This window comes from Ceratotherium simum, chromosome 27, assembly GCF_057802395.1.
Source record: "Ceratotherium simum simum isolate JZ-2026a chromosome 27, ASM5780239v1, whole genome shotgun sequence".
Classification (NCBI taxonomy): Eukaryota; Metazoa; Chordata; class Mammalia; order Perissodactyla; family Rhinocerotidae; genus Ceratotherium; species Ceratotherium simum.
This window is the reverse complement of record NC_141926.1, coordinates 19,027,239-19,040,210: the sequence shown is the minus strand read 5'-3', so window position 1 is coordinate 19,040,210 and position 12,972 is coordinate 19,027,239. Positions and strand designations below refer to the sequence as shown.

Sequence of the window (12,972 nt, the reverse complement as noted above, 5' to 3'; positions counted from 1 at the left end):
TAGTTAGGTGTCATTCACAATTTTTTAAACTTAAGTTAATTCAACTGTCAAGAATCAAACACATAATTCTTTTATCACCACAATACAAAATTCCTAGAGTACTCATTGAAAATATTTATCAAATATTTAGTAAACACTAGATGTAACGTACTGTGTTCATGATGAAACAAACTATAGGAAATAGTTTGTGATCACAATTAGTATTAACATCTCTCCGCCACCATTTTTGTTTTCAATATTTAACCACTCTGAAGTAGATTCCCTGTCCACAGTTATTCTTTTACATCAATGGTGAATATATAGTTCTCTCCTCCAGATATGTAAGTTTACATTTTGGGTAGTGACCAGATCAGAGACCTTTCCTGATAATACCACATATAATATCACACCCACAACACACTTCCACACAGCATTCCCCTATATCCCTTACCCAACATAATTTTTATTAAGTCCCTGACTACTTCCTATTTATTCTGTCTACCCTCACTCTACTGTAAGCTCCCATTGAGGGCAGGGACCTCAGACACATTTGTTAAATGAAGGAGTGCATTTTCCTTTTCTGAGTGTGCTCAGAAAAATCTAGATTTCTCTCTGTACTGAAATAAGCTAGTCATTTTTCTATAGAAATTTAATTTTAATTTTAAATTGCTAATTAGTTTAATACATATCTGTGAATAAATTATTCCTGGAATAGTTAATCTGCATATTTGCAAGTTTCTATAGGAGTTTCTTAAAAATTTATCACTTCTATCTTCAAACCAACATACTGCAATGACAAAATTGTATTCGTTTTAAACAAATCATAATAAAGGATTAAGAGTATCAGTAGTATGGGGAATATCTGCTCTCAAATATCACTTTTCATATGATAGGTTTTAATATTAGTCTCTCAAGAGTTAAACTAAGATTTAAAAAAATTTGCATCAGTTTTAAAGGCTCAGCCTTCAGAGAAGATGAGAATTCTTTTTTTTGAAAGATAAAAAAATCAATAAATATGGCTAAGAAATGGCACATATCTATCTTTATCATGTGTGCCTATTAATTCCACTACAAAATAACTGAGTAGTGTTATTTATAAAACAGTAATTATGCTTTTGAAAATTCATCCAATAGTAACAGCAGATATTAAAAGTCCTTTTTTGGACGAATCAAGTCTTAATAGACAATTCTATTTTCTTCATTTTTGATTAAAAGTAAGAATTGTGTTGCCTTATTAATTTTACTGTAATCAAGCACGTGCAGACATGGAAAAACTAAACAAATGAGTTTGTGGTAACTGGGGGTGTGGGGTCAGGTCTAAAGTACACAAATGTATCTCAAGGGTAGGATTAAACCTCTGGTTTTTCTTCCTGTAAAATGTCTCCACGGGGTCAAAATATATTACAGTCATTAAAGCTTTGAAATTTAGCAAAGCAACAAGAATAATCATGCTTTTCTTCACTTAATACAAATGACTTTTCTTGATATTGCAGATCTCTTATTCTCATCAGTATCCTTTAAGGCTGAAAAGTAATTTATCAGTCTCTATCATTCAGAATGCCTTACCTTCTTCAATAAAGATAGTATGTGGGTTTCTGTGGAAGTGAATTGAGAGCATGAGACAAATTATTAGATTCTGTAAGAAAGAGAATCAGGGAAAGAACAATTTCACAGCAACAAAATGAATCACCAAAAAAGGGAACTTTTCTTGCTCAATCAAATTCCTCAGCTAAAAATCATCTGAACTTGGGAGAAAAAAGAAAAATTGAGAGACCATCTGGAAATTAGGAGATACAAACACTATGTGGGGTCTATTGCTAATAAAACCTTAAGAATTTCAGAATTCAGACATCTATAAAACAGACTTATTGTTCTTTCCCTTTCTGTAAGGTTTATCTTGCTTATTCCTTGTCGCTGCTCATTGACTCTACATATGTGGTTGTGGTACCATCTAATTCATTCCTCACGGTTTTCTACTCGGAGAAGGATGTTTATTCCAAACATGGCTACAGTAATTACATCCTCCAACTTGAACCCACTTTTTCTGATGGAGCAGGACAATGATAAATCCACAAAATGGTGTAACAAAAACCCACAGATTCCTTAGGACTTTGCTTATTGATTCTTCAGTGTGTTAATCATACTTTAACCACAGTATCACTAATTGCATGTACTCTCCAATATCCTTAGCCTAATTCTGAAATTGAGATTGAAAACCTTTTATTTTATAATGAGCAAAATATGCTGATTAAAAAAATTTATGCTTTTAATTAAGCAGTAGATCACTATCAAGTTTACCATCATCTGGCTGGTAATATAATTCATTTCATTTTGAAAACTGATTTCTTATAGAAATGCTGCATTCTCAAGTAGTCTGCTTTTTGGTTTCCTCATCCTCTGGTGAAGATCATTTCAAGCTTCTCTTCTTCCTAGTACCATAATTCCATAGGACCAAAATTCTTTTGCTAGAATTTGAAATCTTCCATTTCTGCTTGATTGACAAAACTTGTTTATTCATTTTTCTAGAAAAGGTTTTGTTGAAAACTAAACCAAACTTGTTCACAGCTCTTTACACATAGCTGATAGTCAACTAACAGCTGAGTTAATAATCGAGCCAGCATACACACTTGCTCAGTATTAGACTAGTGTGGCAAGCTGCCAGCATGCACATAATAGTTCTTTCCCATTTGTGTAAAAACTGCTTATACTTTTTACATATTTCTATACTGTTTAAATTTTTCAGTGAGCATGAAATTATTTTAATGTTCTTTAAAAAGCCAATTGAAATATAAAATATATATAAATATTTAACAAATGAAATTTTTAAATATGGATTCTAAAAATTTTATCTGCAGTGTCCTTCTTTAATTTAGATCAAATTCATTCGTTCTTATAGAGAACAAACAGCCTATTTCCTGCAATAGTCTTATCTGGTTGGTGAGTGCATTAGTCAATAAGTTAAACATCATATAGATTTTTCTTTTAACTTTCAACTATGTGTGAGACTTAAATATATCTATTTTACATCATCATCATCATCATAGCTAGTAGTAGTAGTAACTAACTAATACATGGTAGTCTAGTGGTTAAGATTTAGTGATTTCACTGCTGAGACCCGGGTTCCCTCCCAGTCAGGGAACCACACCGCCTGTCTGTCTGTCTGTCTGTCTGGCCCGTCTGTCTGTCTGTCGGCTGTCATACTGTGGTGGCTGCGTGTTGCTGTGATGGTGAAAGCTATGCCACCGGCATTTCAAACACCAGCAGGGTCACCCATGGTGGACAGGTTTCAGCAGAGCTTCCAGACTAAGACAGACTAGGAAGGAGGACCTGGCCACCCACTTGCGAAAAAATTGGCCATGAAAACCCTATGAATAGCAGCAGAGAACTGTCTGATATAGTGCCAGAAGGTGAGAGGATGGTACAGAAAAACCAGGCAGGGTTCCGCTCTGCTGTACACAGGGTCACTAGGAGTTGGAACTGAATGGATGGCACTAACAATAAAACTAACACATAAGGCTTATAAGGTGCATCACGTTACATACATATATATTAACTTATATTGTGTTTCAAACATTTTATGTATATATTAACTCAATTAATCCTCAATAACCATAAATATTATTATCCCTATTTTACAAAGGAAAAAACTGAGGCATGGAGATAGCCCACAGTCCACAGCTCAAAAGAGACAGAGCCAGGATTTAAGCCCAGGCCACCTCACCCCAGTCCAGGCTCTTGATCAGTGCAGGATGCTGCCTCCCCTGAACATGTGAAGAACTCAATGACTCAGTGTTGCCGGCCTAACATCTCGCTGGTATGGAAATCAACATTATAAATGTGGGAACAATTCCATTACTTTCCATAGAGCTGGGCTTTTAAAAACCTCTCACCTTCCCCATTTCAACCACTACCTTTTTTCATGAAATACTATAATCCTAGCAAAGTTCAAGCTGAATCTGATTCTATGTTTCTTCAAAATGTAGCCACACAAACTAAATCTAAATAAAATGGTCTCTTAGCTTCTTATTGCAGCTAAGATTTCATACATGTGAACCTGAGTCCTCTGTATCCATCCCACTTCGAACAGTCAACTAACCAATCTATCAAGCATGCCTTTTTCATAGAAATATTAATTGATGAACATGTCCAGACTTTTTTTTTTAATGAATTTCTTTATCCCTAGAGCAGTCATTCTAATGCAATTTTTGGTGGATTTCTACTTCTACAAAGGTACCAGTAAAGCATATCTATTAATCAGGATTAATCTGAAGGGGAAAATTCACCAAATATTTTTTTCAAAGAAAAACACCAGTGTCCTCACTGAAACGGCTATTTCTTAAACTATCCACATTAAACTGAATAAATAGTTACATAACATTTTCCCCTTCACTATGATTTTCATTGGCAAATTCAGTTTGAGGGGTTAGGTACTATTTGCTTTTCTTTTTATTCATGACAACAAAAAAATTAAGAAATAAGATATTTTCTTGCTTAAAGTTGCCACTCATCCAGGGGGCGTCCTCATTCCTTCACCTTAGCTTCCTCCAGCCCCTCACAAGGGTGTGTCTGTACACTGGCTGTGAGACACAGGGTGACAGCGCTTCCAAAGACTTGCAGAAGATGGTCGCTAGCATCCATCCCTATTCAGTACATCTGTATCTGGGATGCCACTATGGAACAGAAGCCACTTTATAGTCAGGTAGAACAGAGAGGTAGAAAACTACCAGCAAAAAAACAAAACACAATGAAACATGTATTTTCCCCACCCTCCTGGCTGCAGCCCAGTGAATCACGTTTTTCATCACGTACTCACTCCCTCAGTCAAGGTCATACTGAAGATACGGTATCAGAGCTCTCAGATCCTGCTTTCAGACCCTCAATGCCTTATTTCGAATTCCCTCCTCCTCTCCAGAGTATACCATGCGCTTGTCCTCTCTGTCCCAACATCTGTCACAGTTCACGAATTTACATTTATAATGATTTGTTTATTATCTGTCTTCCTCACTAGACTGGAAGCTTGATGAAGGAAAAGGCTGTTTTGTTCACAATATCTTCAGAGCTGCAGACAGAGCTTGGCCCAAAAAGAGAATCAATAAAAATGTCCCAAATTAATAGATGGAAAGAATCAAATCCCACACTCGCTCCACCCACACACTCAGGGGTGTGTGTGTGTGTGTGCGCTCGTGTGTGTTGTCTGTCTATCTCTGGGAGGGAAAAGGTGGGGAGAGGCATGTAAACAAATACTGTAAACACAAAGACTTAATAACCTCCCTTCTCTAGACCTGGGATACAAACCTGGCTGGAAATGAACTACCAGGAAATTCTCTAGGATTATCTCATCCCATTGTTCCTTTATTCCTTAAATACAGATGTTTACACTGTAAGGCTTTTACTCACTATACCACTTAATCTGTACTTTCCTCTTGGTACTTAACACTTTCTATTTTCTTTTATAAGCATGTGCCTGTCTTATTTATGCTGCAAACTTCCTGGGAGCAGAGGACTGAAGGTGGGAGGTAATGAGGTGGATACAGTCAAAGTAAACCTTACACCCCGGAGCTTTACATTTAAAGTACATTTATAAGGTTTATCTTTGCATCTGTAATTGATAAAATGGAGGCAGAGACTAAAGAAGAAATATATTAATGATAGATGCTCTGTAAGTCTCAAGGTAATACATGTCCCTACCTAGATCGAATTTGCGGAAACAGAATGTACATTTCTACTTAATTTTGTTACACTTTTTCAGTGATAGTTTAGTGGCCACAGGAAAGGCACATAATAGCTATGCTTATTTCCAGGATGACTGACAACCTTCATCTTCATATAAATATCTGTACAGAAGTCACGAGTATGCCATAAACAGTAACATAAAGTATGGATGCTCTAGCAGCAGGGAGAAAGCCTTACCCATAGAGATAACCTTCCCGTTTTCCTTCAAACCCACGTTCAATGGACCACATTATTTCTTTTTCATTTTTTTCAGTCATTGCTCATTTAACCTTATGATCTATGTAACTTGCATGTTCCTTTCACTTCCCCAGTCAGAACCAGGGATCCTAATCTACCTGGAGTACTTCCCCGCAGTACTAATAACCTCGCGAGTGCTGTCAGGCGCCTCTGCTGGTTAGGGTGACAAGACAGAAGCTTTTGTGCCTTGCCGGTTATCACGGCTTCCCATTGATTAGCAAGATACAGTGACTCCTTATAGATTACCATCAAATCTGAGCTTCACTATTGTGTGTGCCGGCATCTACCATTAGGGCAGTACTAGTCAGTATGAGTATGTATGTATAATCTGTGAACTAGCACCACCATCAAAGCAAATAATGGTGATTAGGTTCAACATTCCCCCTATAGGAAAATAAAACTTAAGAAGAAGCAAGTTTAAATAAATAAATGTCAGGGTCTTTTAAACTCATAGTCTATCAATACACCAGGCAAAATCATCAACTCAGGTAATCACGTTTCCCCCAACTGAGGCCCCATTATCACTGCGCTTATTCATTTCTTTTTTAAAGCCATCGGCAACAGGCCTATTTTCTAAGCCCTACAAAAGACAGTCAACTCATAATTACATCTTTTCAGTGAACACAGATAGAGCTGGATAAATCCCCCTCAAACCTCCTTAGAGTGATCTGCCTACCCTTCCACTAACACTTTGCAAAACGGACCAATGTAAATCTCACCTCCACCCTTTGAGGGAGGTGCCAATAGCCAGTGAAAATGTCCAAAAGGATGGCAGAAAGAGCAAAGAAATGCAATCAAACAGGCCAAAAAATAAATCTGAATTGTATTTGCCTACATGGTGCCTCTTTTATAGAGGAAAAAATATTGCTCAAAAAAGTTAAATACTTATATTTTGATGAACGCTTCAAATAAAGGCTATGATTTGCTTTTAATTACTTAATTTGTGTTTTTCAACGTGTAGTAAGATAATCAGCAAAAGTGAAATAATGGTAGGAGTAAATTTAAGTCATTGGAGAAATTAGAGTTCCCTTAATTAAATGCATTTTTAAAAAATACGGAAAACCGAATTCTTCAACTCTTAAAACAATGTCTTAACTAGCCCTAAGGTGATTCCTGAGACACTCTTGTAGGTAAAACCAGAAGGGAAAAAAAAGTTCAGTGACCTTGTAAATGAGGAACTAAAAAACTGTAATGGTGTCATAGCTTCAGTGGAATTACAGGAAAACACTTGTCCGGAAATTGCTTTTTTGGAAAATTACCATGAGGTAGGGGGAAAAGGAGGAAAAAAAAATGGGGACAGGAGGTTGCAAATAGTAAGATACAGAATGGGAACCCAAACGATGCGAAATACAACCTCCTCTGTGCCAACTGTCACGCAAACAACTTCTAAGCATCTTTAGATGAAAAGAAAAACAGTCATTTTTGCACAGGCGTTAGCTGAATGTTCGAGAGTTGGATGAATGGGGAAGACTTGTTATATACACCTAGTGGTGGGTGGATTTCACCAGGCTGCAGCCTCCACACAGCTTTTCTTTGCTGCACTGCAGAGGCGCCATCTTCTCCGTCTTAATCTTCACTCAATTCAATCCTTTTATCTGTACCCTAAAAAAAACACCCTGAAGACCATCCCCAGCAGCCCGCGTCCCCAGGGCGCCTAAACCAGAGTGCCCAGCTCTGCCAGGGAAGAGGCCGCGCCTTAATCAGACAAACGCCTCCTTTGATGCACAGAGGGGAGAGCTCCTGCCTCCCCACCACCCGCCACTGCCCTTTCCAATGCACACCCCACTCTTCGCGTATTTCTTCTCAAGGACTTTACAGCCCCGCATAGAATTAACACGTCTCGGAGGTGATGGGGGTGGGAAGCGGAGGGGTTCCGAGGGTCCGCCAGAGCGGCCCCAGCAGCGCCCCAACCCCCTCCGGGACAGACGCGCAGAGCGGGGAAGGGAGTCGGGCGGGAGCCTCGGTGGCGCAGACTAGCGCGGCTCAGCCGCCGCGCCCCGGGCTGGCGAGGGCGGGGTGTCGCGGCTTTTGTTCCCGGGGACCTTCTCCCTCTATGGGAGAAGCTCAAGGTGCGAGCGAACGTCCGGGACGTCCAGGCTTGGGGAAGGTGTGAGGTGGCTGCGGGTCTCCAACCCACTCCCATCTCTCGCAACTTACACAAAAGGGAGACGCAGAAATGTACAAAGTTTGCCTGCGAAAGGCAGCGCGCGACCCCGGCTGGGGTCGCACTCAGGCGGCCGCCCCGAGCAGCCCCAAGAGGAAGGAGGAGGAGGTCGGGCAGGGAAGGGGCCGTGGAGATGCGAAAGGAAGGTGAAACCGGGCAGAAAAGCCCAAGGGAAGCGGGGGTGGGGGGGCGCCCAGCTTCCCGAACCGTCCCGACTTTCCTCCCCAGGGCCTGAGAGAAAGGAAGGGCAGCGATTAAGAGCTGGGGACAGGATCCAGGGACTCTGCGTTTTCAGTTTTCCCCACGTGCTCCCTCTCCCTTCCCCCCATTTGGATGTCTCTCGCCGCCCCCGGCCCCCGGCCCCCGCGGCAGAGACTGAGTCAGGGTCTGAGCTCAGGATCGCCTCCTCCTCTTCTCGCCCCCGACTAGCGCGGGCCAGGGAACCGGACGCCTCGCCCGCTCCCTCTCCGTGGGCCGGAGCGCGCGTCCCAGGAGCAGGGCTGGGCCGGAGGCGGGGATGCGCAGGGCGCCTGCAAGCGGGGGCGTAGGGCGCGGAGCCGAGAGGAGTCCCCCTGACTGCCCCCAGGTTCTCGGGATTAAAGACTTGGGGGGATCGGGTCCCCACTGTACCCCCCCCCCATTCTGAGGCGCGGCACCCACCTCCAGCGCTCGAGCCGTCCAGGAGGCCAGTAGGACCAGTGCCAAACCGGGCAGCATTGCGACCCTGCGCGGGGCGCCGAGTGTGCTGCTGTGCGAGTGGGATCCGCCGCGCCCTTGCTCTGCCCGTGCCGCCGCCGTCGCCGCCGCCGCCTGTGGTGGCCCCCGCGCTGCTCCGGGTGCTCTCTGCCACCGCTGCCGAGGAAACTGACGGAGCAGGAGCGCGGCGGCGGGGCTCGGAGCCCGACCAGTCAGCTGATCCGGCCCACTCCGCTCGGCACCCGAGAGAGACCCCTAGCGGAGCCGCCGGGGAGCTGCGCGCGCTCGGGCGGGAGGGGCCCGCGCCCCCGGCGCCCACAGGTGCAGCGCCCCCGGCTCCTCCAGCCCCCCGCGCGCCTCCCCGCCCGCCGGCCACCTGGGCTCCGCCAGCAGTAGGAGGGAGAGTCTGGGGCCAGAGAGGGACGGTGCAGGCTCAGGGAAAGGTGAGTCGTAGGACGTTTGGGCTCCAGAAAAGTCGAGAGCACTCTCCGCTCGTTCCCGTGAGCTTGACTCATCCGACCCCGCAGGCCTCTCAGGGTTGTTGTATAAAAGGCTGCTGCTGGGGTGCGTTTTTGTCCGCATTTCGGTTTTTGTCTGGGTTTGGAGCGATGGGGGAGGCGTTTCTGGAAGAGAATGAGAACAAGACAAGCTTAAAGGAAATAGGATTGCTTTGCTTGTTGAGAGAGCAAAAGCTTCATTTTTTCCCAAAAGCAGCCACGAGCAACCTGGAATTTCTATCTTTAGAACGAACCAAAGGAAAAAGGCGACGGACCTAGGGAAGAAGCTGGCGACCCATTTACTTCTCTTAGATAAAAGGATTTTTTATTTATTTATTTTGGGGTGGGGTTTTTATCAAGCAAGGATGTACCATACCTCTGAGATGAGGGTGAAGTGAAAGTTAAGAGGGAAAGGATCTGGAGAGGTGATTCTTACTCGACCCCCATAACTAAGAACTTCTGACCTCGAACTCTGCCCTTGTTCTTCGTTGTGTCTGTCCTAAATTACAGAAATGAACTTTCTGCGAAGCCACTTTCTCCTAGATTAAACACAATTCATCCAGTGCGCAGCTAGTGTCCACTTAGTCTAGAATGGTCTAGAACTGCCCAGATGAATCCCCTGCTCTTGACCTGAAGGAGCACCAGTCTCTGAGCCTCAGTCTGCAGTGGGGCTAGTGGGAGGGAATATAGCCCGGGATTCTGGTGGTGAGATCGTGGCTCAGCCAGGGGGATGCTGACTTCCTTTCTAAGTCACCTTCTTTCTGCCAGCTCCCCTAAATGTTCTCTTCTATCTTTTCCCCTTCTAGGCATCCAATCCTGATCCTTGGATTACTTTTTCCCCTGAATGTCCTTGGAAAGTCTTCAACAAATAATAACAATTATTTGTTATCATGCAGTATTTCTTTACATGCTTTGTTTATGTCATTTACTTTCTACAAAAGCCAGTGTGACCCTTACTATTATTATTCCCATTTATAAATCAGGAAACTGAAGCTAAGGAAATTCTTCCAAATCTGACAAGTAAGTGACATGAAGTTGGGACTACAGGAAAAAGCCTAAGTGACAGCAAAACAGTTGCTTCCCAAACACATTTACCTTCCACCATAATTCCAATTCCATCTGTCCCAGTTTGTGGGAGCAATGGAAGGCATCTGAATGCAAAGAGGAGTGTGACTCGAGATGGGGAGGGAGCAAGGCCAGCTACAAGCTTTTCGGAGTAGTGTACAAAATGAAAAGGTGGGGCCCATTGTTCCAAAATTAAGAATTTTCAGTTGGTGACAGCAGAGTGTTAAACCAACCGTGGAGCCCTTCTGAGCACAGGGCGCTGTGTGATTGCACAATTCCACGCCCATGAAGCCAGTCCTAGGAGGGAGGAAGCCGTTTACTAAGGGACTTTTATTGAGCACAAAATTCAAAAATATAGAGGTGAGGTTATAATCTATAAAAATAAAAGTTCTTAGATTTAGCAGCTTGCCTTTCCAATGCTGAAATTCACCAAACTCACACATTCCCTGGACAAGATATTCCCTGGGGGAAGAGGATTAGCTGCTGTGTCAGATTGATGGACATTCTTTACGTTTTCTCCTGTGCTATCGCTGCTCAGAGATTCTGATGGCTTTTACTTCTTAGCCTCTATCTCTCTTCTGCATTTAATGCCATTTCCTGCCCTGAGGTATCTTCCACATCCCCTGAGCAGGAGATACAAGAACATCCCTCCTTAGAATCCTGCAACACTGGGGAAGGGACCCACCACCCGTCCACTGGACTCTCCACGACATTCCCAGCCTAGGCTTAAATACCTCGGCTAGTAAGACGTTCACTAGCCCTTCAGGCAGTGCATTCTGTCTTGGAGCTTTTCTGGTTTCTAGGAAGTTTTTACCTCATTTAAAGCCCACATACTTTTCCTTTAACCTCCCACTCAGATGTCCTTGTTGTACCCCCGTGACAATGCAGAATAGGTCTTTTCCACACCACGGGTCTTCACATATTTGCCAACACTTTTCATGCTGCTTCTGCCCCCATAGTCCTCTTTTCGTGAGGAAACACGGCGCTTCCTTCAACAGTGTGCGAATGGCATGGTTTCTGGGTCCTTCCACACCCTGGCCATTCTCCTCTAAGTGTGTTCTGGTTTGTCTACGTCTGTTTACAATACTCCAGGAGTGTTCTGACCACTCAGAGCAGCGTGGAGTAATCTATTGCTCACCTCTGTCTGCAGCCTGACATTGCATTTGACTTTGTGGACTCAGATTGGTCACACTTGCCACCAATTCTCCCAAATCTATTTTATGCGTAGTGCTGCGAGCCACATCTCTGTTATCTTGTGTTTAGGGTGTTATCTGTGCCCAGCAAATATCACCAAAAGCAATCTTAATCTAGCCAGGAGATGGGCCCTGTATTAGTTTGCTAGGGCTGCCGTAACAAAGTAACACAGAAATGGCTTAAACAACAGACATTTATTTTCTCACAGTTCTAGAAGTTAGAAGTCCGAGATCAAGGCATCAGCAGGGTTGATTTCTTCTGAGGCCTCTCTCCTTGCCTTGCAGATGGCTGTCTTCTCCCTCTGTCTTTACGTGGTCATCCCTCAGTGTGTCTGTGTCCTGTCCTCTTCTTATAAGGTCACCAGTCATATTGGATTAGGGTCCACCCTAATGACTTCATTTTAACTTATTACCTCTTTAGAGACCCTATCTCCAAATATGGTCATATTCTGAGATATTGAGGATTAGGCTTTTAACATATGAACTTCTAGGTATTGGGAATTAGGATTTCAACATAAGAATTTCAACATATGAATATGGGAGACGAACCCAATTCAGCCCATAAGAGGATTTCATTTGGAGCAGCTAGGACTTGTTCTATACTAATCTTTGACCTTTATTACCAATGACCAATGGTTATTCTACCCTTTTCAAACAGAAAATCATTCAGCTCAACAGAAAAAAATGGAAATTGAAGAGTTCTTTCTCTCCATCATGCATCACCATTGCATCATGATCCCCAACAGCTAGCTTATCCCTCCCAAGATCATCCAGTGCTGAAAATAAATAAAATGGCCTGTTACGTTTTTCCTTAGAAAATTTTATCAAACCTTGAACTTGTATTGACATTTAAAATCTGTATTAGTTTGCTAGAGATGCTATAACAAAATACCATGGAGTGGTGGCTTAAGCAACAGACATTTATTTTCTCACAGTTCCAGAAGGTGGAAGTCTAAGATCAAGGTGCTGGCAGGATTGGATTCCTCTGAGGCCTCTCTCCTTGGTTTGCAGATGCCAGCCCTCTTGCTATGTCCTCACTTGGTCTTTCCTCTGTGAGTGTGCACCCTTGGCATCTCTTTCTGTATGTCGTAATCTCTTTTTATGAAGACACTGGTCGGATTGGATTAGGGTCCTCCCTAATGACTTCATTTTTACTTAATTACCTCCTTAAAAGCTATCCCCAAATACAGTCATGTTTTGAGGTACTGGGAGTTAGGCTTCAATGTATGATTTTTGCAGGAACACAATTCAGTCCATAATGGACCCCCTAAAATTATTTTTACATTTTAAGCTACCGTCAACTCTGTCCTTGAGAGTGGATTCTCTCCACCTTTTATTCATGTCATTTTGAAACCAGAATGCTTTCTAGGTAACCAGAGTGGTTTCTTTAGCTGCCTGCTGGTTGAAT

At 43.0% G+C, this 12,972-nt stretch overlaps 1 protein-coding gene across 3 annotated transcripts in view; it reads right to left on the bottom strand.

Annotated features, from left to right (window-relative positions):
- Positions 1-8,958, bottom strand: part of APP (amyloid beta precursor protein) — a 264,561-nt gene extending 255,603 nt beyond the window's left edge. Inside the window, exon 1 of one of the 3 annotated variants that reach the window (XM_087418186.1) lies at positions 8,774-8,958. In XM_087418186.1, coding sequence (XP_087274312.1) covers positions 8,774-8,830 — 57 coding nt within the window. In that variant the 5' untranslated portion in view covers positions 8,831-8,958. The remainder of the gene's footprint in view (positions 1-8,773) is intronic. The other 2 variants (XM_004429513.3, XM_004429515.3) reach the window with 2 other exon arrangements.
- Positions 8,959-12,972: the final 4,014 nt, after the last annotated feature.